We start from the raw sequence: 26,320 nt of genomic DNA on the forward strand, positions 1-26,320 counted from the left end.
TGTTTTAATAATCATGTATTTAAAATTGCCTTTAACTCTCAACTCTGTTATCGGTAGTTGAACCTATAAAAGTTCTGCCTTGGTGGCTTGCTATCTCTCTCTCCCACCACATCGTGTCTCACTTGGCTTTTGGGTTTCGATTTCCTGGTGTCCGAGAGTTTTCCTGAGTAATTTTTTCCAGAAAGGGGCTGAGGTGGTGTGCTATCTAAGTCCTTGGAGATCTGAAGATGTTTGCCCTCATGCTTGAGCCGTAGTTTGCCTGAGTAAAGAATTCTAGGCTAATAGTCCTTCTCCCTGCAAACCTAGCAGCTGTCCTCTGTGGGCTCTGGGTTTCAGTGCTGTAAGAATCACACTGTTTATATGAGTTTCTTAAATTTCTTTATGGAAACAGACAAGATTTCTTTTTTGATTCATTGATATTTGGAAATTCCACCAGATTATTTCTAGTTGCTTGTTCTCCTTGGGTACTGACATGGTAAGCCCTCTCTCAGGAGACCCGAGTCTTCCCTTAGCTCAAGGAAATTTTCTATTGATTTTTGGCATTGTTTATGGACTATGTGTTCCATTTCCTCTTTTTGAAATTCCTAATACTGACCATAGTAATAATAATGGCACATAACATTGGTGGAGTGTGCTTTCCTTTTGCTATAATATGTAATCTGCCCAACACACGGGCGTTCTAGAATGACGGACTGAGATACTGTACTGGGATACTGAGGCCCGAGAGAGGCAGGGGCTGTCAAGGATTCTCCACGGCATCTTCTGCTCTCTTCCGTTCCTTCTGTCTCAGCCACTCTCTCCAGGCTTCATCTCTGTCACATGGTCTCCTGGTGGATCTCCCTCTGCCTCTTCCTGTCCCTTTAGTCACCTCTCTAAACAGCCGCCAGATGACTCTTTCTATTGAGCAAACTTAGTCATCTTCTTCCTGCTGAGTGTGGCTGGGTGTGACTTCATGAATGAGCAAACACACCTGGAGTGTCTAATGTACTTAGCACTAGTGAGATATTAGTCAGGAATTTGCCAGTTGCAAGTGACAAAAACCCAACTCAGATTAGCATCAGCCAATAAGCAGCGCTCACTGGGTTACGGAGGGTCACCTCCATGCATCCCTGGGTTCAGGACCTTGATCTAGAATGGGCCTCACTTTTCCATGTCTTGGTTCTTCTTCCTTAGCATTGCTCAGTCCTCCTCGGTGGTGGCAGTGGAGCTGACAGAAGTACCAGGGTCGTAGCCTTGTGGTTGGATCCCATCCACCATTTCAATGGTAGCCCCTGGGCCTGAGTCCCATGGGCCCCAGTTGGATCATGTCACTGTCCCAGTCACCAGGGACAACAGGATGGGATAACTAATTGGCTGAGGCCTGCTTGGGTCACATGCCCACCTCTGGAGTATGAGATGGGTCCATTCCATACAAATCATCCGATTTGAGAATGTGGGAGGGAAGTGTCATCCCTTGGATGGTGGAGAGGGTGAACGGAGGCTGGTCAGGCACAAACTCAGATGTCCTCCTCCCTTTGGTTCATCAGCCAGCTCTGTCCTCATCTCCATAGAGCTAACAGTCCAGTGTAGTGGAAGGACAGCGGGAGGAGAGACAGACGTCACTATGAACAACGTGGAACCCATCAACGACAGATAAGAAAGTGGTCTAATGAGAACTGGACCAATCCGTTGGGAGGATCTGGTCAGAATATTAGGAGAGTTTCTGAGGGTCCGGGATCTACAAGGATTGTCCCCTGAAGCAGGCCAGAGCAGGTGGAGGAATGGGGGAGGTAGCTGAAGCATAAGATGAGGCCGGAAGAGAGCTCGGGGCAGACGGTGCAGGGAGGGCCTGAGAAGTGGCGGCAAGGAGTCTGAACTTGGTCTTGAGGGCAGTGGGAGCTCCTGGCGCTGGACCTGCGGTGTAGACTGTGCACAGTGGCCTCCTGGAGGAGAGTGTGGAAGGTGTGCTCTACTCGGGAGAGATGATGGTGGCCTGGACCAGGGCTGGAGGCCCCAGGGATTGAGAGAGAGGAAAGATTCACGTGATGTACAGGAGGTGAGATCTGCAAGATCTGGTGATTAATGGGTGGAGGGTTTTTGGGAGATGGATGACACTTAAGAGTCTGGCTGAAGTAGGTGAGGGACAGTGCCACTCTGAGCTGGGAGCAGTGGAGGAGGGACAGTTACAGTGACTGTGAGTCCCACTGCAGGGTAAGAAGCATGACAGGGTCCCAGTTAGTGGGTTCTTATAGCACGGGGACACTCTTCAACCACACTTCAATCAGAGCCTCTTCAGCCACTGGTGGGGAGGGGCTATGGTTCGTTACGTGGCTTTGATAACACGGCGCCGGCCTGCACCCTATTCCATGGAACTTGTTGCTGATCTCATGCTTCGATGTGGCAATGTCAAGTTGCCATGGAAGTTTCTAAATGCTCTCAGTCTGGCTGCTCACCACATTGCAGACCAGTGATAAACTGTTCACGTTCCATAGGCCACACTTTGAATGGACGGACCAAGTCCAACCCCTGTGCACATTTTAGAGACGGGGAAACTGAGGTTCAGAGAAAGGGTTGGCCTTGCTCCAGAATTTGCAGAAGCCAGCAGCAAAGTTGGCATTTCGGTCTAGTCTCTCTCCCACTGACCTTCTATTTGGAGGACCTGGCTCCAGCCCAGTGGTCCAAGCAGTGGGTGGACCCAGGGGAGTGTGTGGATGAACAGATCCTAGCAGCCACGGCTACAGGGCTGGTCTCCCCAGAGCTGAGTCAGTGGCTGAACACTCCCCAGGAACTCAGGCTGTCAGGGCACAGCATGGCCCTGGAGCTGGCATGAGGGCGGCAGGTCGGGGATTGCTCCCGAAAGCTTGAAATCTCAGGTTAGCATGTGGCCAATTGGGCTGGAGCCAGGAAGGGAGATGGTCATGGCTCCTGGCCATCCTATGCTGCTGCAGCCACCCAAGGTCAGGCTGGTACTGCTGAGGTGATGGCGAAGTGTCTCCAGGCTGGAGGCAGAAGCCAGCCAGTAGCGATCCTCAGGGCCAGCTCCACAGGGCCTCATGATTGCCACATGTGGGCCTCTCCTTGCTGCGGCTGGGGGCTGCAGACCCAGGGAGCAGGTGGGGTTGTCCTTTGCTGTCTGAGGTTGCTGGGGAATTGCCCATGGCAAGAGGGGAGACATTTAGGAAACACGAGGTTGGGGGCAGAACTTGCAGTTCAGAGCGCGGGCCTTGGAGCCTTCCTGCCTGGTTGCCAGTGCTTTGCCATGTGACTTCTGTACCTTAGTTTCTTGATCTATGAGACGGGCATGATGATAGGCAACAACAGCAGCCTTGATGGCTTCTATTTATTGAGCACTTACTGTGTGCCAGGCAATCTAATGTGCTACCTCTTTGGGTCCCCCAACAGGGTCCAGTCAGGCAGATGGTAATAACCCTATTTTACAGGTGAGGAAACTGAGACTCAAACACATTTAAGTGACTTGTCCATTATTAATTCACATTCAAAGTTTTTGGACCCCCCCCCCCCCAAAGACTATGCTCTTTCCAAATACCACTGGAAATGGTGGCATTGAGCCAACTCTTTCAGCATGAGAGTTTAGAGGGGGGGGGGTGGTGAGACTGATCACACAAGGGAGAGAGGGGAATGAGGCCCCTGGGCCCTGGCCTCATTTTAGAGATGAGATCTCCTTCCCACCCCCGTCCCCATTTGCAGTGCTAGAAATCAAACCCAGGGCCTCGTGCATGCTAGGCAAGTGCTCTACTACTGAGCTCCATCCTGAGCTCTCATTTTATAAATGGAGCACAGAAACCAGGAAGGGGAAGGGGCTTAACCTGGAATCTGCAGGCTACAAGCCAGAGCGCCTTGTGAACTTGAACTTGAGGATACTTGCTCTTTCTTACACCACCCCCATCATTTGTGGCATGTGTCCCCAATACATAGCACCTGCCATCAGGAAACGCAAGGCCCATGCTTTGGAAGAGGGCTGACATGGAGTGCTAAGTGTTAAATACATGGGTCAACAAATGGGGCCCAGGCCCTGTGTGCCCAGGTGCTGACCCTGTGGCCTGACCCACTCCCTGGGTCCCCATCTCTCCTGCACTGAGCAGCACCATCGTTTACCTAGAGCTGAGAAGAAGGAGGAGCGCTGGACAGGGAGTCGCCCAGTCCCTGCTCCCGGCTTTGCCGCCAGCTTGCTCTGTTTCCTTGGGAAAATCACTTACCCTCTCTGCACCTCCATTTCACTGGCTGTGTGTGGGTATGAGGAGCGGAAGGTCTCCAAGGCCCTCCAGCTGTCAGTGGCTGCCTGCCCCTGCCCCAGCCTCTTCACCCGAGCTTCTCATCCAAGGCACCAGGAATTTCATCCTGAGAACCTGCCTCCCTGGGAATTACTCAGCCCCATTAGAGTTGGTACCTCCTGAGACTCACCTCCATGGTTTCCCAGGCCACGGGTGGGTCCTGCTTCTCAGGAGCCTGCAGGATGGCAGCTTCAAGGCCCCTGCAAGGACTGCTTGGCGTCGCCCTCAGGAACAAGGCGAACACTGGTTGGAGTTCATAAGTGACTCACTCAGGTGAGGGCGGTTCTGTGTGGTGGACCCTGGTAAAGGAAGTTCTCTTACAGTGTACGCATGTGTGTGCTCACGACTGTGAGCAAGACAGGAACCCAAAAGCAGAGAGAGAAGCCGAGGGGGGGGCAGGTAGAGACATGGGCAGAGGCACTGAGACGACTACAGGGAGAGTGGGAGGCTGGGGGACAGTACTTCAGCCTGCTGTGGCTGTGGGTGGGGGTGTGAGGACAGGAGGGTGGGGCTTCTTGTGCCCAGTTGTTCCTGTGCTGAATCCCAGGCGCCTTCCACTCAGGTGGAGTGGCCATGGGATGGTGTAGGCATAGCCCAGGGAGCACTTGTCAACGTCAGATGACACAGTGCAGCAGTCACAGCCACAGCGTCAGAGAATGGCCTTGTATTCCCAAAGCCACTTTTCGCAGTAGCAGGGCAGCGTCATGGTGAAAAGTGGACACCCTGAAGATGGACCAACTGGCCTTCAGTCCTGGCTTCACAGCCACCTTGCTGGTTGACCCTGGGAACTCCCTCTGCCCGTCTGTACCTTGGATTCTCATCTGTAAAGAGGGTAATCATCGTCCCCTCAGCACAAGGTGCCAGTGATGATCCAGCTCTTTAACAGCCTTGATGCAGGAGCCATGCCCTGGGAAGCCAAGCTGCCCTCACTCACTGAGCCGTCCTTTAATCCCATAGGTGGGCAGGCCCAGGGGCATCAGTCCTGTTTTACAGATGAGGAAACCAAGGCTCAGAGAAGGGCAGCAATTTGCACAGTGAGACCCAGTCAGCTGGTCCTGGAGCTGGAACTAGAGCAGGGGCCCTGCCTCCCAGTCAGTGCCCTTTCCACTGTCCCCACCTTCCTGTTAGAGATGTCTGGGGGGGGGAGGGGGGGGCCCTCTCAGTCATTATGCCTGGAAGCCTCCAGCTCTTATCTTGGATTCCCCGGAGTTAGGCACACAAAAAAAGTGCCCAATAAAACATGTGTCCAGCTGTGCTAGAGGGTGCTGCCTGGAGGTGATCAGAGCCACCACTTCCTGACCCTTCAGGGCAACTGCATTCTCAGGGTCAGCTGTGCTGGCCGGGAGACCCGGGTTCAATCGCAACCACCCGCTGGGACCATCAGCAAGGGGTGGGGGTGTGACAGTGCAGCCTCCTCCGTGATTGGCTTGGACCTGCCAGGGAACAGCAGTGGAGGCTTTGCGCTGGCTGCCCCAGACGGGGTGCCCTCAGGATGTGCGTGGGGTGGAGCCCACTCAGGATCCCAGGGCCAGGGGCTGCCGTCAGGAGGCATGGATGCCTCTCTCTCCAGAGCAGCACTTTGGGGGCCAGCGTGGGCCCTGGGGGGCTGGTGGCAGGGGTCCCAGGGCCAGCGATGGCAAATGCGAGCGTGTAGGCAAGGAGCCCCTGGCAGGCTGAAGGACGGGCTGGCTGAGGACTGTCTTCCTTGAGACATCCCGGACTCCTCCTCGGGTGAAAGTGGTTGGGAAATCACAGAGTTTTCTGTTTGATGGAAGAAGGAAATGCAGCCTCTCTCCAGAGTGGCAGCGGCCGGCTGGACAGGGTGTGTTTGGGAAGGGCGCTTGCTGGAGGAGGAGGAGGAGGAGGAGGAGGAGGAGGAGGAGGAGGAGGAGGAGGAGGAGTGGGGGGAGGGACGGGTGATGCAAGCAAGGGTTTTGAAAAAAAAAAAATAACGCTACCTAGATGTGGGAGGTGGAACCTGGTCATTTGGTTCTGCTTTTCCCAGCAGGTACCGCTCCCCTGGGGAACTTGGGTAAGTCCATAAATAGCTCTGCTGACACAAAGGAGCTCTGTCTGGGGAAGGCAGCCGCTTGACACGGCTGCCCGCCTGCCCGCCTGCCCGCCCGCCCGGAGCTGCCACTGCCACCGCCGCCCGCTCGCGGGAGGAGCCGGGTAGAGACCCGGGCGGGCGGGCTGGCAGGAGCGGCAGCCCAGGGTCGCCTGGGTCCCTGCTGGAGTGTGCTGGGTAGGTGCCTTGGTGACAGGGGTGTGCTGGTGGGCGGGGGGCTTCTGTCCAAGCCAGCCCCTGCCCTTGTTTCTATTGTTTCTTCCCCAGGGCAGCCATTGATAAGCATGTTGCGACCGGTTGTATTCTGTTCTGAGGTAGCCGTGTGTGTGTGTGTGTGTGTGTGTGTGTGTGTGTGTGTGTGTGTGTGTACGGGGGTCCTGCAGGGTTAGGGGGCATGCTTCCACTGTTGGCTGCTCCCCACTTCTGGGCTAGTCGGCCAGTTTTTCTTTCTGGGAGAGAAGAGGAATGTTTGGTGACCGAGAAGTCAGGACACTGCATGGGGAGGGAGCGCTCCGCCAGCAGTGTTGGCTATTATGTCAGGGACATTGGCCACACACCAGGCACTGGCGATGGCAGCGCTGCCTGGTTCCTCTGGCAGGGAAAAAGGGGGTCTCCAGGGCTGGTCTCAAGTCTGATCCCTGAGACTGGCTTTTTGCAGAAATGACCTTTGAAAACACAAGCAGGCTTGCTCTGCTTCCTGAGCTCAAAACCCCCTGGGGAAGGGCTTGCACCTGCTCTCTTGGCTCCAACTGAGACCCATAAGGAAGAGGGTAGTGGTTAGAGATGCATGCCCCCCCACAGAGCCAGCTACTGCCAAGCGGCAGACACCAATTCTTTCCTCAACTTGAAGGGTCCACGTGTCTACCCTTGTCCCAAGGTGTCTAGGAAAAACTCTTGAACCTTCTGCCCAGGGCAGGAGGGAGAATCCAGACCTGGAGAGGAGAGAGCCTTGTTCAAGTTCAGACAGCAGGTCTATGGCTGAACCAAGACCAGGATGGAGGATCTCTGCCTCCTAGAGGAGCGGGGACAGGACACGTGGAAAGCCACTGGCACCCCTGGCTTGAGATGCTTGGCTTGGTGCAGGGAGACCAGACCCTCAGGCCACTCTTGCAAACTTTTCTCACCCTGATGCCCTCAGACCTGTGGCCAGGGGGCTCCTGGCTCCTCTCAGGACTGCTGGAGTGGGTGCATCTCTGGAAGGAAGGCTCTGCAGAGGCTTGCCCCCTGGTGCCTACGGGATCCCTGCCAGCGCACTGCAGCCAGAGTCAAACTTTCCACCAGGGCCCCTTGAGTCCTCTGTGCCCAGCCAAAGGACACCTCCCCTCTTCCCCAGCCCTAGCACGTGGCATGGCTTAGCCCAGGGCGGGTCCTCCCGGGAGCCAAACTCCGCAGCAGGGCTCGCTTGGGTCCAGCCAGGCATCTGAGAAGCAGGCAGTGGTGAGGATGGAGGCACTGGCCACCCACGAGGGCTTTGAGCCAGAGCCTTCCATGTGGCTTCTGTTGTTCAACACTCAGTAACAACGAAAGCCACTTCCCAGCATTTGTGGGTACAATTCTTTCTTGCTTTGCTTCCCAGCATTTGTGGGTGCAATTCTATCTGTCTGGAAAGCACCTCTCTTTCCTTCCCTCCAGGTCCTAATCCTACCCAACTTTCACAACTAGAGTGAATGAGTCGGTCCATTAGTGGTAGCATTGCCGGTGGCTGCTTTGTGTCCTATTTATGCAGGATATGGGCCTTATTCTCCCCTTAGTCACCCAAGAACCTGGCCTGCTCCTGGGGCATATTTGGAGCGGGTGTTGAAGTACCCTGGCTAACGAGGGCGGGTGAGCACACCCTGGCTCTTTGGCGAGAGAGTGGGCACTGCCAGCTAGAGGGCCGTTAGGAGGACCCTAATCTCTGCAGGTCGGGGTTGTATCCATAGAGCCAGGGGGTTAGGGGCTGGGTTTGATGGGAGGTGAGTCTGGGGGAATTCTGACTTCAGCTTGGCTGAGATCCTAGGGAGAGCCAACTCAGGGGTCATGCTGGGCTAGGTGGTGTCCACACCATAGCCTGAGTCACAGAAGGTGGAGCGGGCAGTCCTGGCTGGTGTGCATACAATGCCCATGGTCCTTTGCCCAAGTCTGTACGTGGTTAGCGCTTAGCTCCCTGGACTCCCTCCCAACCAGGCTGGATCTGGGGGACTGGTTCTCAGCCAGTGGTCTGCCTGACTCTCCCAGCAGATGCAGTTGGGGAGGGTGTACCCATGCCCAGCATGGGGACCCCGAGAGCCACTTCCCATTTGGTCTCCAAGATTCTAGAGATGGCGGAGTCTGTTTGCCTTCTGGATGGATAAAGAAAAGGAGCGAGCAGCAAAGGAGAGGCTGTGTAAGGCAACACACGACTCCACTGTGAGGAGGGAAGAAGCCAGGACCCTGGCTGCCCAGCCTGCGTCCTTCTCCACTGCCCCAGCTGGGGTCTCAGGGTGCCCGAGTTTCATCTTGTAGCTCTCCACCTTTGGACTTCCTGGTGACACCTTCTTTTTCAGACCCTGAGACTTTCTGACAATAGTCCTGCTGTTCTCTGGAAAAACAATGTAAGTGATGGAGAAATCCCAGGAGACCGGGACACCTTTCAGTGTCTGTTCAGCAAATGTGCCTCTTCTGGGGGCTTTGTGTCCCCTTTAAAACAAGCAGGGAATGGATCAGGTATTGCCAGGCCTCTTCCAGCCATCTGATTCTCTGCTTTTCTGCAGACACCTCCTCTTCCTGGGTTCCAGGAGTCAGGGTCAAGGCCAGGGTCTGGCTCAGCAGGGAAGCAGCCTCTAACCTTACATTCAGGCGCCTCTGGGCAGAAGCCTTCTCATGCAAACTGCAGCCTGGCGGGAGGTTTGTTGTTGTTTGTGGAGCCAGGCTGTTTCCAAGATGTCATTGCTCAGGGAAAACCATCACTCCTCCCAGGGATAAACAAGGCCGCTCACGGCTCAGCCCCCTAAGCCTGGAGAGGCCAGAGCCGCTCACAGCAGGCCAGCTGGGCGCAACCCCAGGGAGCCGCCTTCGCCTGCACAGCCAGCTGTGCCCAGGCATTCAGTAGTAGGGTGCCAGTGGCCACAGGGTCCCTGGGGACCCCGAAAGCCGCTTCCCATTTGGTCTCCAAGGTGAGCCATGAGCCACTTGGGAGATCAGAGCTTCCAGGCACCCAGGAGAGAGGAGAGGGTTCCAGGATGCCCTCTTCCTCCTAGGCCTAGGTCATCCCTGCAGATGTGTGGAGCGCTGCCAGGTGTGCCCTCTGCTCCAGATGGCCCAGGGCTTCTCCCAGCCGTCTCCCTGCCTGCCATGGGTCAGCTTGCCTGCACCTGGCACCTTGGCCCAGGCTACTGCCAGAGAATGCCCTGCAGTTCCCAACTTAGAAAGGTGGGGCACGCAGTCAGTTCGGTGGGGCTAGCCGAGGCACGCTTTCCGCACAGGGCAGGGCTCCCTGAGCTGTGCTGTTACCTTGGTGGGGTTCGTTACCTTCAGGCATTCAGGGCAGGTGGCCCAGGGAAGGGGACATGGTTGGGCAGAAAAAGGGCTGAACAGAGCCTCAGGGACCCAATGTCTGGTGGGAACCTGGAGAGAAGGGTGGAAGCAGCCGGGGGAGGAGCCCCAGAATGGAAGGTGGCATAGCCATGCCAGCCCCAAGTCAAGGGTGATAGCTGGAGTCCAGCCAGGACGTGGAATCTTCCTCGCTCAGATCTCATTTGATGGAGTTCACAGTTGATCTAGATGGTGGTTCTGTTCTGTCCTTTCTGCGCCCTCTCTCCCTCCCATTCTTCCTTCCCTCCTTCCACATAGGTTGAACCCCTTCTGTGTGTCATGCTCTTTCCAGGTACAGGAGGTGCAGAAATAAAAGGGCTGTTTTTTTCCCCCCAGTGCTGGATGCCCTTATGCATGTGAGGCCAGAGCTCTACCACTGAGCCACACCCCCAGCCCTTTTTTTATTTTGAGGCAGGGTCTCACTGAGTTGCCCATGCTGGCCTCAGCCTCCTGGGTATAGCTGTGATTATAGCCTAAAAGGCCTAATCCTTATTCTAGTGCCAGGGACTGGCTGTAAAGGACAGAAACAACACAGTGCTGATGGAGAGGCCCAGGGGCTACAGGAATCCTGGGGAATCCTGGTCTAGCCTGCGAGCCTCAGTGGTGCCTCCTGCAGGAGGTGAGGCTGAATTGGTGGTGCCCATGCTTGACCGCTGAAAGAGCAAGTTCCCACCTGGCTTATCCACCCCCTCGGCACTGTAGGTCTGATTTTCCCCCTAGGTGTAGAAATGGCCTCTGCAGGTATAGCCACGTATTCCTCCTTATCTTGGGAGGCTGTCTCATGTGTCATGCAGGAGTGGACTTGACGGCAGCTTAGCTATATGTGTCCTTGGGCAGGACCCTGAGCCCCTGCCTCTGTCCCCTCAGGCAGTGGTCCCAGGATCAAATGAGGTGAGCATGTAAAGATCTCAGACTAGACTTCGAATGTATGGACTCCAGGTCATTCAGGGGTGGGAGTGCCACTGCACCTCATCTCATGGGTGGCCGTAACTAAATGCAACAGTGTGGGGAAGTACATGGGATGGCCCAGAAGGCCTTCAGCAAATGGGAGGTGGGAAGCAGCTTTGTGGAAGAACACAGTTGGAATGCCCTGGTGGAGATGTGTACAGAGGGCCAGGGGCTTGCTGGAGAAAGAACTGATCCCCAGCCAGGGAGCGCAGAGGAGAGGCAGGGAGAAGGAGTTTTGTTTCTAAACTTAAGTGTCACGTACTTACAAGAAGATTAGACATATATACTGATGAATTGTCACAAAGTGAACACACGCATGTAAGCACCCCAGTCGGGTCAAGAAATAGAACATTCCAGTACCCTGCACCCCTTTCAATTGCTTCCACCTCACAGGCAGCCCGTGTCTGATTTTGTTCATTGATTACCATCACCTGACTCTGAACTTTGTGTAAATGGAGTCATTGAGTAAATATTCTTTTCTGCTGACTTCTTTCCATCAGCGTTTTAATGGCGAGATCATCAATGTTATTGCATCAAGTTATACTTTGTTCTTTCCCATGGCTGTGTGGCATTAAGTTTATCCATTCCCACTTTCGATGAACATTTTGGTTGTTGTTGGTTCAAGGTTATGATGCATGGTGCTGCTGTAAATGTCCTTGCTTCCTGTTGGGTAAATACCCCAGGTTTGCAATTGCTGAGTCATAGAGTTATATATAATTAGCTTTGGTAGATAACCATCATATAATTTTCCAAAGTGTGACGCCAAGACACCCTCCTTTGAGCTGTGCAGGACATCACCCATTGCTCCACATACTTACCCACATTATTGATATTGACATTGTGATATTCTAATGTGGTTTTAATTTATTTTTCCTTGATGACTAATGAGTACCTTTATATCTGTTGATTGACCATTTAGATGACCTTGTTTGCAAAGTACCTGTACAAGACTTTTCTCCATTTTTCTATTGGACTGTCATTTTTCTTTTTCTGATTGATCTGTGGAACCTAAAAATATTCCGGCTATGTGATTGTTGGATAAACACAATGCAGATATGTTCGCCCACTCCTTGGCTGGTCTTTTTGCTCTTTTAAGGGAATATTTGGAGAGCAGTCCGAGTTGTTAATCTTTTTCTTGTATGGTGAATGCTTGCCGAGTTCTGTGTCTTTGCTTCTTATGAGGTTATGGACATATTGTCATCCCTCGGTATCTGTAGGAGTTAGCCCCAAGAAGCCATGTGGGTGTCCAAAGCCACCCATCCTCAAGTCCCTTGTACAGAAAGGTGTCATGTTTGCACACTCCTGTCACATCCTCTTGGGTGCAATAAATCATCTCTGATTTATGATTACTGATAAGACCTGATATAGTACAAATGCTACATAAAGAATTGTTACATGTATTGTTTAGGAAATAATGACAAAGTCTGTCTGCGTTCACTATAGATGAAATGTTTTCCCCTGAATTTCCAGTCTGTGGTTAGTTGAACCTGCAGATATGAAACCCACAGATACAGGGAGCCAACTTCTTCTCTGATCAGCTAGGCGTTTTGTCCTTTTTCATATTTATATCTAAAATCCATTTGAAATAGATTTTTCTGCACTACATATGCAGAGGCAAAGACTCGTTCCCCCTGGGGTGGATATCCAATTTATTAAAAAGACCATCCTTTCTCTCCATAGGGCATCATCGCCTTGGCCAGGAATCAAGGGGCACACACACGTGGTGGGCTGGGGTTCTGAGTAGAGGTTTGTCAGGCGGATCAGGAGGTGGACGGGGCGGGAGGCGATCTAGGCAGGAGGTACAGTGTGAGCACAGGGTAGAGGAGCTAATCAGATTGGCTGGAGGGAGAAGGGGAGATACGTGGGGGAGAGGGGGCAGGGCACACAGGTGGGGGGCTGGGATTTTATTCCAGAAGGCTGGAGGGATTTTGAGCAGGAGAGGAAAAGAATCAGGTTCTCATGAAGCCAAGGGGAATCGGGGGACAGTTCCATGACAGGGTGATGGCAGGAGGATGAGTTTGGAACTGACCCAGCCCAACCGAGCCCCAGCGTCACCCCTCAGCAGACACAGGGCTGGTCAGGGAGGAAGGCAGTGGAGAAGTAGGAGGGTGCTTGGGACCTTGGCCACAGGGTGTGGTGGAGTCCAATGTCCAGATGTCCACTCCAGTGTCCTGGGGTGGAAGAGCCTCCCTTCTGCCACCTCTGCCCAACCAGAACCCCCAGCAATGCAGGCGCTGAAGGAGGAGGTATTTTAGGAATCGGGCAGACACACAAGCCTGCAGGGTCCCTGGAAAGAGGAGCTGTCCGCTTCTCCTGTTCCTGTTGCACGCACGTGGAGACCTGGCCACACAGGGGGCTCAAGATCTGACCACTCGGGGCTGGCTGAGATTCAGAGCTGGACAACCCCTGACCCAGGGAGAATGAGACCCAGACAGGGGAGTGATTTGGCCTGGGCCATAAAGGGAGACAGGATGACCCAACCCAGGAGAAGGCGGGGCACAAACTCGCCCACCCCCCCAGCCTCCAAGGCTTTTGGTGTGGGCCTCAGTTTCCTCCCCTGCATACACAGCTGATAAGACTCCTGTTCCAGGCTGTGGTCAGGGTCCCAACATGGCCAGTGTGCTGTCACGGAACTGAATGCAGGGGAGGAGCTGCTGCTGCTGCTGATGGTGGTGGTGGGAGGCCTATTTTGACCACAGGAAGTGCAGCTGCTAATTGAGCATCTGCTATGTGCCCGGCCCCATGCCAAGCTCTTTATGTGGATCATTGCCCAGCAGTGCTCAGTGTTGTGTCACCATTTACAGAGGAGGAAAGGCCACCTTGCGGAGGGGAAGCAGCCTACACTTGGTGTTTGGACCTAGATCTGTTGGTCTCCAGGTCCCGGTTCTCCACCACGGTGGGTTTTCCTCCCACTCCCTCTGCCTCTCCGAGTGCTCCTGCTCACCAAGCTGTTGTTTGCCATCAGACCTTAGTTTGGGATTGGTCCCTGGTGCCTACTCTTGAGCAGAGGGGCACTGCTATGTGCTAAAACACGGCTGTGTGCCAGGCCCTGCCTCCACCCACCCCACGCAGCCTCGTGAGGGAGGCCTCACGTTGACAGTTCTATGGTTGGCAAAAGAATGTCAACCCCAGATTCTGGCCTTGTGACCACAGCACTATTTGTGCCCTTTCCGGGGTCTTCCTGGCACGGCAGAGGTTTTTTTGTTTGATTAACCCTAGTGCTGAGCATGGCAGAAAAGCCCCATTTGGAAGCGTGTTCAGGAGAGTCGTCAGGTGCCTGGGTTTCTGCACCTCCTCGACGGCTGAGCAGGCTCCTACTCCTCAGGCTCCAGCCTCCTGGAGTCAGAGCAGGGCCTGCCAAACTGCTCACCGCAGCCCAGAAGGGTCTGAAGCGCCCAGCACAGTGCCCGGCCCAGGTGGGCGCCCAGGGAGCATCCTTTGAATGAAGGGAGGGAGGGAGAAAGGAAATGAAGAGACAGGAGACGAAAGAAGCTCGTTGGGTAGTAGAAAAGTAGAGCTGACTCCTCTGCTGTGTGTGTGTGTGTGTGTGTGTGCGCGCGCGGGGCCACGTGTGCTGTAGTATCTCCACTTCATCAAGTCCACTTCCTGCCCGTCTGGTCGGCGCAGTTAGATGCTTCCTCACCTGCCCCAGCTGGAGGGCTCGCGGCTCGCCTGCCCCTGCCAAGCCTCCCTGCTCTGCTCTCGTGGCCCTAGGGCAGGCCCTGCTTTGGGTCCTCAGGATCCCAGCCCTGGCTCATCCCTCCACCCCACTGAGTTGCTCAGCAAATACCTCCAGAGCCCAGCCACGCGCCAGGACCTGCCCCAGGCACTGGAGCCAAACAGCAGCAGCACATCTTTCTGCCCCATGGGGGAGAGACTTGGAGCTCAAGTCGACCTCTGCCCCACCCACCTCTGCCCCAGGGAGCTACGGCTGCACAGAGGCAGCAGAAAACAAGGATGTGACTCTTGGAGAAAGTTCTGGGGAAAGGCAGAGGTGACAGCATGGAGCTCTGGGGGGAGTGCAGGCGGGTGTGGCAAGGAACTTGGACTTCACCCTGTAGTGCTGTCGGAATGGGGTGGGTAGAGCTAGAGATAGTGGAAATAGAGAAGGAGGAAAGTTTAAGGCGGGGGGGGGGGGGGGGGGGGTCATTAAATGAGCATCTGCTATACTCCAGCCATTGTGACAATTCCTCTACATAGACTGTCACTTTTAGCAATTCTGTAAGGTCAGTGCCATTGGTTTCATTTGCAAATAAGGAAGCTGGGGCCCAGAGAGGTTAAGTAACTTGCACAAGATCTTAAAGCAAATAAGCCGAAGAAACTCTAGGCAGGGGGCAAGGGGCTGCGAGTAAGCCAAGACAGCCCATGAGCCCAGCACTACTTTCAGGGGAAGGCCCGAGTCCCTTAGCCCAGCCAGCTCCTGCCCCGTGGAACCAAATGCACTGGCTCTGGGTCCTGTGGTTTCCCCCACAACCTCCTCTGAGTCTGTCAGACTTTCCTGCTACCTCTGTGCAGCCATAGCTCCCGGGGGCAGGAGTGGGTGGGGGAGAGGTTGACCTGGGCCTACACCTCTCCCCCATGGGGCAGGAAGATGTGCTGCTGCAGTTTGGCTCCAGTGCCTGGCACAGGCCTTGGCACGTGGCTGGGCTCTGGAGGTATTTGCTGAGTAACTCTGGAGCAGGGCAGGGGGCGGTTGTGGTGGTGGGGACTATGCCAGGGCTGAGATCCAAAGGAACCAGAGCGGGGCCTGCCCCAGGGCCACACATGCAGGGCAGGGCAGGGCAGGGGTAGGACAGCCGAGAGCCCTCCTGCCGGCATGTGTGAAGGGCCATCTAGCCAACAGGGCTCACAGAACGGGCAGGAAGTGCACTCGACAGAACAGAGATATTAGGGAAATGAGACCGTGTGGGTACGTGTGGCAGCCAAGGAGGAGGGTGCCCGCAAGGACGGGGGTCGTTGGTGGAGCCCTCAGGGACAGAGCCACTAAGCAGAGCAGCCCGGCCGGGCCTGGGTTCTCCTGCCAGACCCCCATGGGCACAGCGCAGGAGGGAGCTGGGAAGCCCTGCTCTCAGCGCCCCGCCTTTCAGAGAGCAGAGCTGGAGATGGAGAAGGGGCTGTGGGCTGGGTAAAGACCCTGGGGGTCCCCCTGCCCCACTGTTGAGGCTGGGTATCTGAGACCCCAAGAAAAGCAGGAGCCTGGCAGGGCATTGACAAGACCCAGAACCAGACCTTGGGAGCCGCCTCCCCGCCCAGGCATCTGGGGAGTAGGGAAGCTCAGCAGGCTGCCATGGTGTGTCCTTCTGGCTCGGTCTGGGGACACTTCCAGGAGCAGGGAAGGTTCCACGAGGGGCCTCCTGTCTTCTCACTCCTCAGGGAATTCCCTTCCCAACTGTTGGCTTTGTCCTGAGAGTTTCTGACCTGGGGTGGGTGGCTTCTGCTCCGAGCCTTGGTGTGCTCCCCTCCTGAGCCCCCAAGACTATGAGTCCTGGGATCCTTTAAGGACAGAGAAGTTTCTGTCTGTGATCCAATTCCTGCTTCTTCCTCTTTGTCTTCCCCGGGTTAGGCCTCTCTGGGTCCCCCCTCTTAGGGAATCTGATCCAGTAAGTGTAAAATTGGGATCTGATATAGGTTTCTTTTTGTTGTTCTGGGGATTGAACCCAGGGGCACTTGACCACTGAGCCATCTCCCCAGCCCTTTTTTAATATTTTATTTAGAGACAGGGTCTTGCTGAGTTGCTTAGGGCCTCACTAAGTTGCTGAGGCTGGCTTTGAACTTGTGATCCTCCTGCCTCAGCCTCCTGAGCCAAGGTATTTTTAAACAATCCACAGGCGATTCTAGAGTGTACTGCTCTGTTGCAAACCAATAGTCTAGATCAGTGTTTTGCAAACCTTAATATGCACATGAATCATCTGGGATCTGATTACAGTGCAGACTCTGACCTGGTAGCTACGGGCGAGGCCTCAGGGTCTGTGCTTCACACCGGCTCCCTTCGGCGGTGAGCCAACTTTGAGGAGTGAGTCTGCATGGTCCTGTGACATTCATTGGATTACTAAGTCAAATATTCATTCATCAAACACTTGAGGTGCAGCACAGTGGGGCTAGAGGAAGGGCAGAACCCGGGGTCTCCCAAGACCGCAGAACCTGGACTTTACCCGAGAGGTCCTGGGGAGCCACAGCAGGGGTTCACGCAGAGGAGTGACAAGTTCAAGTCCACTTAGAAGGCTCCCTGACATAGCACTGAGCTCCAGCAGAGGGATCTAGGGCACCGGTGGAAGGTCAGCCGTGCCTGGATGCCGGGCAGCGTAGGATCAGGCACAGAGAGCAGAAATGTTCTCTTTTTAAAAAATCAATCAACTCCATTTTTCGGAGTAGTTTGGGGGACTGAGCAGAAGTACTGAGAGTTCCCATGTGCCCTTTGTCCCCACCACCCACAGCCTTTCACCAAGTGGAGAGATTCCTGGGATTCCACGAGAAAAGATGCTAAGGATGTGGTTGCTGGCCATGGGGGGGTGGGGGAGGAGAGAATGACGTCTAGGTCCCTGGTTGGAGTGATGGTGGCAGCGTCATATAGGGGCCCCCAGAGGAGGAACAGACTTGGGGAAAGATTGCACGTGCAGTCTGGGGTGTGTTGAATTAGGGTGCAGATCTTCAGGTCTCATCTCCACTCCGGGCTCCAGGGTGCCCTCTCCATGGCTGGGGCGCTGAGTCCTTCCTCCCTGGCCTTTGCCTATGGCGCCTCCTCCCCCAGGAGCCCTCCGGCCCACTGAGCACATTTCAGTCTCAGGTCATCACACGGGTGGCTCTCCTGGGCACTCCCCTTTCTTTTCTTGTAGCACCCGGTCGGTCTCCTTTGTGCCGCAGGCCATGGTTGGTACTATCCTGTGTTGACGTGGGTGACAGCTTGGGTGATTTATGCCCATCCTTCCTCTCTAGCTAGTAAGCTCCATGACCACAGGGATTGTGTCTTTCTGGTTCCCAGTTGTGTCACGGAGCCTGGAACAGTGTCCGGCTGCAGAGTCTTTGGTGAGGATTGAGCAAAGGCTTGACTGTGGGAAATGCCCTCAGGAGTGGGTTTGGAGCTGGCCGGCTGTGTAGACCAGGAGGCGTCGGTGGCCCAGTGGTGCGGAGGTTGATTGTAGCCCAGGAGTGGATGGGTACATGAGGGAGAGTCCAGGGCCTGGGAGAAGGGTCCAGAGCAGGCTGGTGGACAGGCAGAGCAGCCTGTGATGGAGTGGAGAAGTGCCCAGGGGATGGGTCAGGGGAAATCCAGGGCAGCAGAGGGCCGAGCCATGCTGTGCTGGGGTGGTCATGGCTGCCCTTGTTGAATGCCTGCGTGGCCGCGCAGTGCCAAGCTCTGGATGAACATTACTCCTTTGTTCCTCTGACAGCACCGTGGGGAGGTGTTACAAATCCCTCGTATGGCTATGGAAACTGAGGCACAGAGGTTAAGTTCAAGGGTCCCCCACCAGGAAACGCAAAGTGGAGCTCAGTCACTATCAGACACTGCCTCTGTCCTGGACTTTGTCCACTCTCTCTAGTAAAGCCAAGGAAAGATTCAGAATGGCCTTGGAGGGTCCCTGAGCTGGCAGCAGAGGCTGCACTGGAGGCTCCACTCAGGGTGTCGAGAAGCCAGCGCTGGAGGAGTTGACTGAGGCTGGGAGAAGGGAGCCCAGTGTTGGCCAAGAAGCTGAGGTTTGCAGATGTCATGGTAGAGCCAGGGACCCAGAAGCTGGGGACCTGGAGTGCTCCAAACTTGAAGGACCATCCCTTCTTGGAAGCTGAGCCCGGAGGCCCACAGCTGGGCAGGGATTCCCAGGCCTCTCCCTCTCCCAGGCCACCTTCCGGCCCGCAGCCCTTTCCTGGCTTGTCTCTCTCTGGAGCAGGGGCAGGAGGTTCCCCCTCCCCTCTCCATGGCAGAGAACCAGGCGGTGGAGATCCCAAAGCCAGCAGATGATGGAGAGGAGGCCGCTCCGGTCCTTTGGCTTGAAGTCCAGTGCTTTCTGTAAACTCTCGCCTGCGAAGGGGCCACCCTGACACAGAGGCAGCCCCCAGTGTGCTTCCCCTCCTGTAGCAGAAAGTGGTTTCCTGGGCAGACCCAGAGCCTCTGGGTGGATGTGATGAGTCATCCCAGGGAAAGCCACCAGGTCGCCTCTGGGGTCAGCAGTCCTGGCTCCTGTGTGACATTGGGCAAGTCACTTCCAGCAGCCCATTACTAATCCCCAGACCCAGCAGCGGGGGGTCTGGGGCACAGGAGCCACGGCTGGTGTGAGCTGCCACTTCCCCAGCCTGCTCGAGTTCTGGATTGGATTTGGGGAGAGGATTTGATTAGATCATTTAGAGGCCCTGGTTCATTTCCTGTGCGCTGCCAGCAGGCGAGACAAGGGCAGAATTGCCCCTGGTCCAGCCGAGCCAAAGAAGTGATGGATGGAGAGATACAGGCCCCCTCGGAGGGCTGGGCAGCAGCCTCCAGCACTGTGCACCTAAGGCGCTGGGGGCACAGGCTGGTTTCCAAGGGTGCCCTGGGCTGGATCTTGTCACCCCAGCCTGTTGCGACATCTATCTGCAACTCATCCATTAAAGCCTCCCCGCCACACACACTCTGATGTCTAACCTCTTGTCATTTTGCTTCGCTGAGAGCAGCGAGTGTGTGGCTCGTTCCCTGCCGTTACGGGGTCCTGTAGAATGAATGGAGGCACGAGCACACGCACAACCTGCCTCCACATCCTGCTGGCACTTCCCAGGGCAGGTCTGACGCAGACAGCTCTGCCAGTGTCACTCTGTGGCTGACAGCTCGGTCCACACCTACCATTCATTCTGCGACCTCGCCCTCAACTTGACTTCCTCTCTTACCTTCATTCTCTCTTCCACTTGCCACCTGGCACCCCTGGGGCTCTCAGGTCTCCTGGAGCTGTCCCAGAGCACCCTGACAAGCCACTCCCACCCCAGCCCTCCCGGGAACACTGGCCTGACCAAACCCTCCTGTGGCGGGCACAGCACATTATACAAGCCCCACCTGGAAGCCCAGAGAGCACATGAGCCTTGTCCATGTCTCCTTGTGGATGGAGTCAGGCCAGGCCCCTGGACAGTGCTCACAGCCCGCTCCCCAGCTTCTTGGCCCCCTCAGGGCCTCAGACCCTTTATGCAAGAAACCTGGGATGGGGGACAAGAGTCTTATTCCTGCATCAAGATTGGGGGTCCTGACTTCTTAGGTAATTTTATCCCTGGGGCCTCAGTTTCCCCATCTCTAAATAAGATGAAACTACTTATAACTACCCATGTGTCACATGCTTTTCCTGGGCCAGGCGCTGTGAGGAGGCTGACCATAGCCCTGGGAGTCTGGCGTGACATGCCTGGGTTCCGTTTTAGGTGAGGTGACAGAGGCTCCGAGAGGTTAGGAGACTTGGCCAGAGCTGCAGGGCTAGAAAGGGGCCCGGTCAGAATCAAGTCGAGGTCTTACTGGGTATCCAGTGCGTAACCACCGAGAGCCCTTCAGTCCCAGGTGGTTCCTCGGCCAAACCCTTGGGGTAGGGCCCTCTGGGGATGGACTCCCCTACTGGGGGACACTTCCTCTCCAGGCTTTGTTTGGTTTGGCCTCAGTCTAGGGCAGGATTGGCAGAGGCAGGCGGACTTGCATATCTGGTTTGGGGCCTGTTGCTGCACTTTCCCTGAGGGGACAGGGCGGGCTCTGTGGACAGGCACCATGGGGACAGGCCTGGGCCCCACCCGCACCCGGCCTCCCAGGAAAGGGAAATGAGGCCTGCTCCTTAGAGTCGGTCTGTGCCAGGCCCCAAGGGGACCCGGCTGCTGCGTCCTTCCATCTTTCCCGTAAGACCTGGGAGGTAGGTGGGGGATCTGGCCCCAGGGGAGGGTGATGCAAATGTGGGGTGCCAGGGGAGCAGCTTGTTTTTCCTGATAGAGGTGCTCCCTGGTGGGCAAGGCGATGGGCTGGGGACTGGGACTGAGATCAGAAGTGGACTCGGACAGGATGGAGCCCAAGCTTAGCTCCTGAGTGTGTGGGCTGACATGGGGCAAGTCACCAAGTCACTGTCCAGCTGGGTCCTCAGTCTTCCTGTCAGATCCATGGAGGGTCTGTCTCTGCACCTGGGAACAGCCTCATGGAACTGAAGCACAGTCCCTAGCTTCCAGAAGTTCTGGACTAGGGGACTGGCATCACCACTGCCAACTTTCATCCTGGGCCTTAGGTGGGGTTGGCTTCTAGGGGTCCTTGGGGAAGATGTGCCTCTGCTGTGGTCCTCGAGTTCAGGTTTTCCCTATAGATGCATTTTTAAAACCACCACAAGTACCATCGCCATCATCCTCCCATTGAAGAGCCTTCTATTTTCTAGAGTATATTCTCCGGGTTTGTTACTTGGGTGCATTACATTGGTTAACCCACTTTGGTCTCCAGATGGAGACCTGGAGGCCCAGAGAATTAGTAACTAGGTCTACCTAGTCCTACTGTGTGATTATGGGTTGGCCCTTACCCCTCTCTGGGCCTCAGCCTCCCTGTCTATGCAACAGGGATTTGGGATCATGATATTGCAGGGGCTGATCCTGTAAAGTCTGAGGGGTCCCTGGTTGGTCACTTCCCAGGTGCAGGTAGGATCACAGGGCAGGAAGGCTGTGGAGTCAGCAGGCATCTGTCTTTGACCCAGGAAATGGAGCCTAAGATGTGCCCTTCCTGACCCCAGCTTACCAGGTCACCCTAGAGTGCTCAGAGGCTTCCCATTCTGTGCCACCCCACCCAGCTGGGGGGGCGGGGCTTTCACTTTTCATGCCCCCAGACAATGAGTCTTCACCACACTGTACTTTCACATCCGCTCTGGTGCTCCCAGGTACCAGCATGACCCCTGATGGGTGTGGCTTGGGCTGGGTGGCTTGCTCCCAGCTGAGAGGTGGAGATGGGGCTTGGGCGCAGACTCCCCACGGTGTCAGAATTTCCCACCTGGGGCGTGGCCTTGTGGTCTCTGGGCTGCTGTGCAAGAGTAGCTAAGTCACCATTCCCGGGGCTTAGTTTTCTCATCTGTCAAGCCGCCACTCATGCTCTCTACCGTGAGAGGGTGGGGCCTATGTTCCGGGGGTACCTGCTGCGGAAATTCTTGGCCAGCGCATGCGCACACATTCACTCCCACTCATCTGCGCGCCTCCAGGGTTATGTGTGGGGTCCTCTTTGCTCTAGGTGGCTATGGCTTTCTGAAGGACAAAACCTGAGCTCTCAAGAGTTCTAGCTCTAGCAGTCCACATCCTTGAGTGTAGCAAGAGCTGCTTTTGAGATTCTCATCAAGGGAACTATTTTTCCATTTGCAAATGGAGTCTACAGTTGGGCCAGCAAAACCCCTCCAGGGTTCCTTGGGTGCTGTGCCAGGCAGGAAATGCTGTCTATGTGTGTGATCTGAGTTTCCTCCACACAGTTTAATAATCATTGGGTGGATGTGTCTGTGACATCTATTCAGTCCAGGTGTGGGCCATGTTTTCCAGTTCTGGTTTTATTCCAGTTTCCTGGTTTCAAAAATGTATTTAACATTTACAGAAAAAAATCTTGTTGGAGTGACTCAGGCAGGTTGTTCTTTTTCAACTTTGGTTCTGGTAGAGAGACCCTTTCGCTATACTCAAGATTCTGCCACTGCGACTCCTCTGGCTCAGGGGCTTGGTTTGGTTCTGGTCCAAGAAGGCAGAGACTTTTACTCTCAGAGGAAACGTCTCCCGTTTCCTTTTCTGTCAAATGAGGACGGCAGTGGTCCCCTTTCAGGGCGGTGGGGTGGGTCGTGTAAGGGAGGGAGTTTAGGCTCCCTGGTACCTGCCACACAGCAGGAGCCACGTAAATGGCTCTTGCCCCCAAGTGGCCTGCCATATTTTGGGTGGAGCAGAAGTTTCAAGCAAGAAGATGAGAGAGTCATAGGGGTTTCCCTCTGGCACCTGGACTTTCCAACGGCAGGGTGCAGGGTTCGGGTGGCTGTCTGATTTGGGATCAGCCTGCGATGATGCTGCCTCCTCTTCTGAACCTTCCTTGTTTGCTTTTTGTTTACCAGATGTTTGAGACGGAGGCAGATGAGAAGAGGGACATGCCCTTGGAGGAAGGGAAGGGGCCAGGCGCTGAGGAAGCCCCACCCAGCAAGGACCCCTCTCCTGCCCAGGAGCTTCCTTCAGGACAGGATCTCCCACCCGAGGACTCCTCTTCAGAGCAGGAGCCCACTCCTGGCCAGGAATCACCGTGCAGCAAAGATCCACCTCCCTGCCAAGAGCCCCCTCCCGGCCCAGAAGCCCCGCTGAGCGAGGACTCCCCACCCGCCCCAGACCTCCAGCCCTGCCAGGACCTTCCTGCTGCTCCAGGTCCCACTCCGAGCCAGGACCCTCCGCTCGCCAAAGACCTCGCTGACATCCCGGAACCTCCTGCCCAGGACCTCCCTGCCTCTGGGGACCTGCCTCCTCACCAGGCCCCGCCGCCATCCGAGGCCCTCGCCGAGGAGACCACTAGCTCTGGGGACCCCCCAGCCGCCTCCAGACCCACCTTTGTGATCCCCGAGGTCCGGCTGGACAGAACCTACAGCCAGAAGGCAGAGGCCGAGGGAGGCAGCTCTGGAGATGAGGAGGAGGCGGAGGAGGCGGAGGAGGGCGAGGAGGGCGAGGAGGACGAGGACGAGGACACGAGCGATGACAACTACGGGGGGCACAGCGAGGCCAAGCGCAGCAGCATGATAGAGACGGGCCAGGGCGCCGAGGGCGGCCTCTCCCTGCGGGTGCAGAACTCGCTGCGGCGCCGGACGCACAGCGAGGGCAGCCTGCTGCAGGAGGCCCGCGGGCCCTGCTTCTCCTCCGACACCACCCTGCACTGCTCGGACGGCGAGGGCACCGCGTCCACCTGGGCCATACCTTCGCCCCGCACCCTCAAGAAAGAGTTGGGCCGCAATGGCGGCTCCATGCACCACCTCTCCCTCTTCTTCACGGGACACAGGAAGGTGAGAAGTGGAGGGTGGAGGATGGTGGGACGTGGGACCCAGAAGGGTGGCAGGGAAGGAGCAGCCTTCCCACCCCTTCTCTAAGCCTCCCAGCGAACCTTCTGCCCATTCCACAGAAGGTAACAACGAGGCCCAGAGGGACCAAGAAGGCAGAGTTTAGACCCAAACCCTGCACCTCTGGACCCCAGATGCTGGGTTCCCACAGCCCCATTGTCCTCTGGTCTCCACAAAAGGCAGAGCAGGTTTGGCCTAGCCCAGGACAGTACCTATTTGGATTTAAAAGATCTGAGATAATAGCTGGAGAAATAAGGAGTTGGAATTCAGATCTGGTCCAGGCCTAGCCAGCCGAGGAATCTGTCAGCCATTATTTATTCTGTGCTAGCAATTTTCTAGAGTTTGCATTCTTTTCTCACAACAGTCCTATGAAGTAGATAGTATATCTGTGTCCATTTTATAGATGGGGAAACCAAGGCACAGAGGGTTGGTTCTCTAACCTGTCCTAGGTTGCACAGTGTCCAAACAAAGTAGAATCTGGCTCTCTTTGGCACCATGCTGTTTGCTCATGCAAATATTTATAAAGAGCTAAATAAGAGTTTATAGATTTCCTGCTGTGTGCCAGGCCCTGCGCTCAGAGACGCGGCAGGGGCTGCAGAAACCCGTGAAGCTGCTCTCAGCCTGGGAGGTATGAGTTGTGTGGGCGGGGAACATGGCCTAACGGGGAACAGATTGTGCCATGGCTTTGAAGCCCACCAGCCCGCTGGAATCTGGGCTCTGTCCCTTACTGACTGTGTGGCCTCGGTGAGTCACCCAGCTCCTCTGAGCTTTGGTTTCCTTCCCTGAAAAGTGGGGGTTGACAGCACACGTGTTCCCGGGCAGGTGAGGGTGAATTAGAAGAGGCTGGTGTCTGACAGTGTGAGCAATATGTCTGAAGGCTCTCCTGGAGCTCTTTCTCTTGAAGTGCAGTGGCAGTGCAGGACCTTGTTATGACAATGGCTGAGGCCAGGTGGGCGGTGGTGGCCTTGGAGTGCAGCTGACCCTCGGAGGCCTGGAAGTTCTTGTGCACCCCAGAACCTGGTGCCTTCCGGGCAGGCTGGGCCTGGAAGGTTAAGAAGGTTTAGAATAGAGAGAGGATGAGCAGGTGTCCTTTGACTGGAATAGGGGATTCCTAAAGGGCCCACACCTTTGAAGTCAGCCTTCCAAACAGGGCCTTCCCCAAACGGCAGACATCACTAGTGGATCCCAGCACATGTCACCACTCGGTTGGGACATGACCTCGGAAACCTTCTTAGCTTCTTAGCCACTAGTGGTCAGGAAGACTTGGCTTCTGCTGGAATATGGTCGGACTGGGGTCCTGCAGAAAGGGCCTTGAACTTTGGGCCCAGAAACCGGGATTCAACTTCAAGGGAATTGGGACCGGGTTTCAGTTTCCTCATCTGTCAAGCGTGTGCAGTTCTCCAAGTTTGGTGTGCTCTGGAATTGCCAGAGTCGGGGAGGTTGGTCCCGTATGCCTTCCAGTCCCAGCCCCAGGCCTCTGGAATCACAGTTTCCAGCGGTGGTGCCCAGACTCTGCACTTTAAACCAGCTCCCCAGGAGCTCCATGCTCTCTGGAGCTCAAGGGCCATCATCTTAGGCCACCTGTTGAGGCAGCTGCTGCAGAAGGGAGCCCAGGACTCTGTCCTGCCAAGGCAAGGCCTCAAGCTCACACAGCTAGGGCCTGGCCATTTCTCTCTGGACAGCAGCTGAGGACCAAGGGCCCAAACCTGCCTGGGGCCTCCCAATCCTAACCCCCACCAGGTCCTTCCCTGACCCGTCTATGCCCTCCCCCACCCTTGCTCCAGTACAAATATTTATACACAGATAAATTCACACACACTCCTGCGAATGCTTCTATGGAGTTCCCTGGCTCACTTGACCCTGCTCAAGTGTGCTTCTGCCTTGAGTCCAACATCCTGGACGGGCTCCCTTCTGTCTCAGCTTCCTCCTTTGGGTGCTCAGGGTTCCCACTGGCACCCTCCCCTCCCCCACTCTCCTTTGGCCTTTCGCTTCCTTTTTTGGGCTTGAGCAACTGAGCTGGAAGAGGCCTCAGAGGCCGCCCTGTTCTGTGGTGGCCTCCTCCTGTGTGGCTCCCCTAACCAGGCCTGGCACTGTCATCATGGCACCCGTGTACTGCCTCCGGCTGGCTGGCTTCATAAGGAACCGTCCTGGGCAAGGGAATGAAGCCTGGGCAGAGCCACATGGGGTCTAGAGCTGTAGTCCACTGCAACGGGCCTCTGCAAGCCCCTGCCCTCTCGGCCTCAGTGTCCTCACTGGACAGGTGGGCATGGGGATGACGCCCCTGCTTAGGGTTTCTGAGAAGATGAAGTAGCTTGAGGCAGGTATTTAGGCCAGTGCTGGGCACTCTGCACCTGGTGGGGGGGAGGGTGTTCCATAAATGGCCCTAATGTTGACAGTTTTGGAGGAGGGGGAGGAGGGAGGAGGTGTGGCAGCAGGAGCCAGAGCGGGAACAGCTATGTCCCTGTTCACAA

At 55.7% G+C, this 26,320-nt stretch overlaps 1 protein-coding gene across 4 annotated transcripts in view; it reads left to right on the forward strand.

The window, feature by feature from the left end:
• Window positions 1-26,320, forward strand: part of Rgs3 (regulator of G protein signaling 3) — a 116,544-nt gene that overhangs the window by 79,347 nt on the left and 10,877 nt on the right. For 2 of the 4 annotated variants that reach the window (XM_071600856.1, XM_027949405.3), the window contains one exon: window positions 22,869-23,795. In XM_071600856.1, the coding sequence (XP_071456957.1) occupies window positions 22,869-23,795 (927 nt within the window). Of the gene's footprint in view, window positions 1-6,228; window positions 6,304-6,372; window positions 6,517-22,868; window positions 23,796-26,320 lie in introns of those variants that run through there. The other 2 variants (XM_027949408.3, XM_027949407.3) reach the window with 2 other exon arrangements.

Source organism: Marmota flaviventris, chromosome 13 (genome assembly GCF_047511675.1).
Source record: "Marmota flaviventris isolate mMarFla1 chromosome 13, mMarFla1.hap1, whole genome shotgun sequence".
Taxonomy (NCBI): domain Eukaryota; kingdom Metazoa; phylum Chordata; class Mammalia; order Rodentia; family Sciuridae; genus Marmota; species Marmota flaviventris.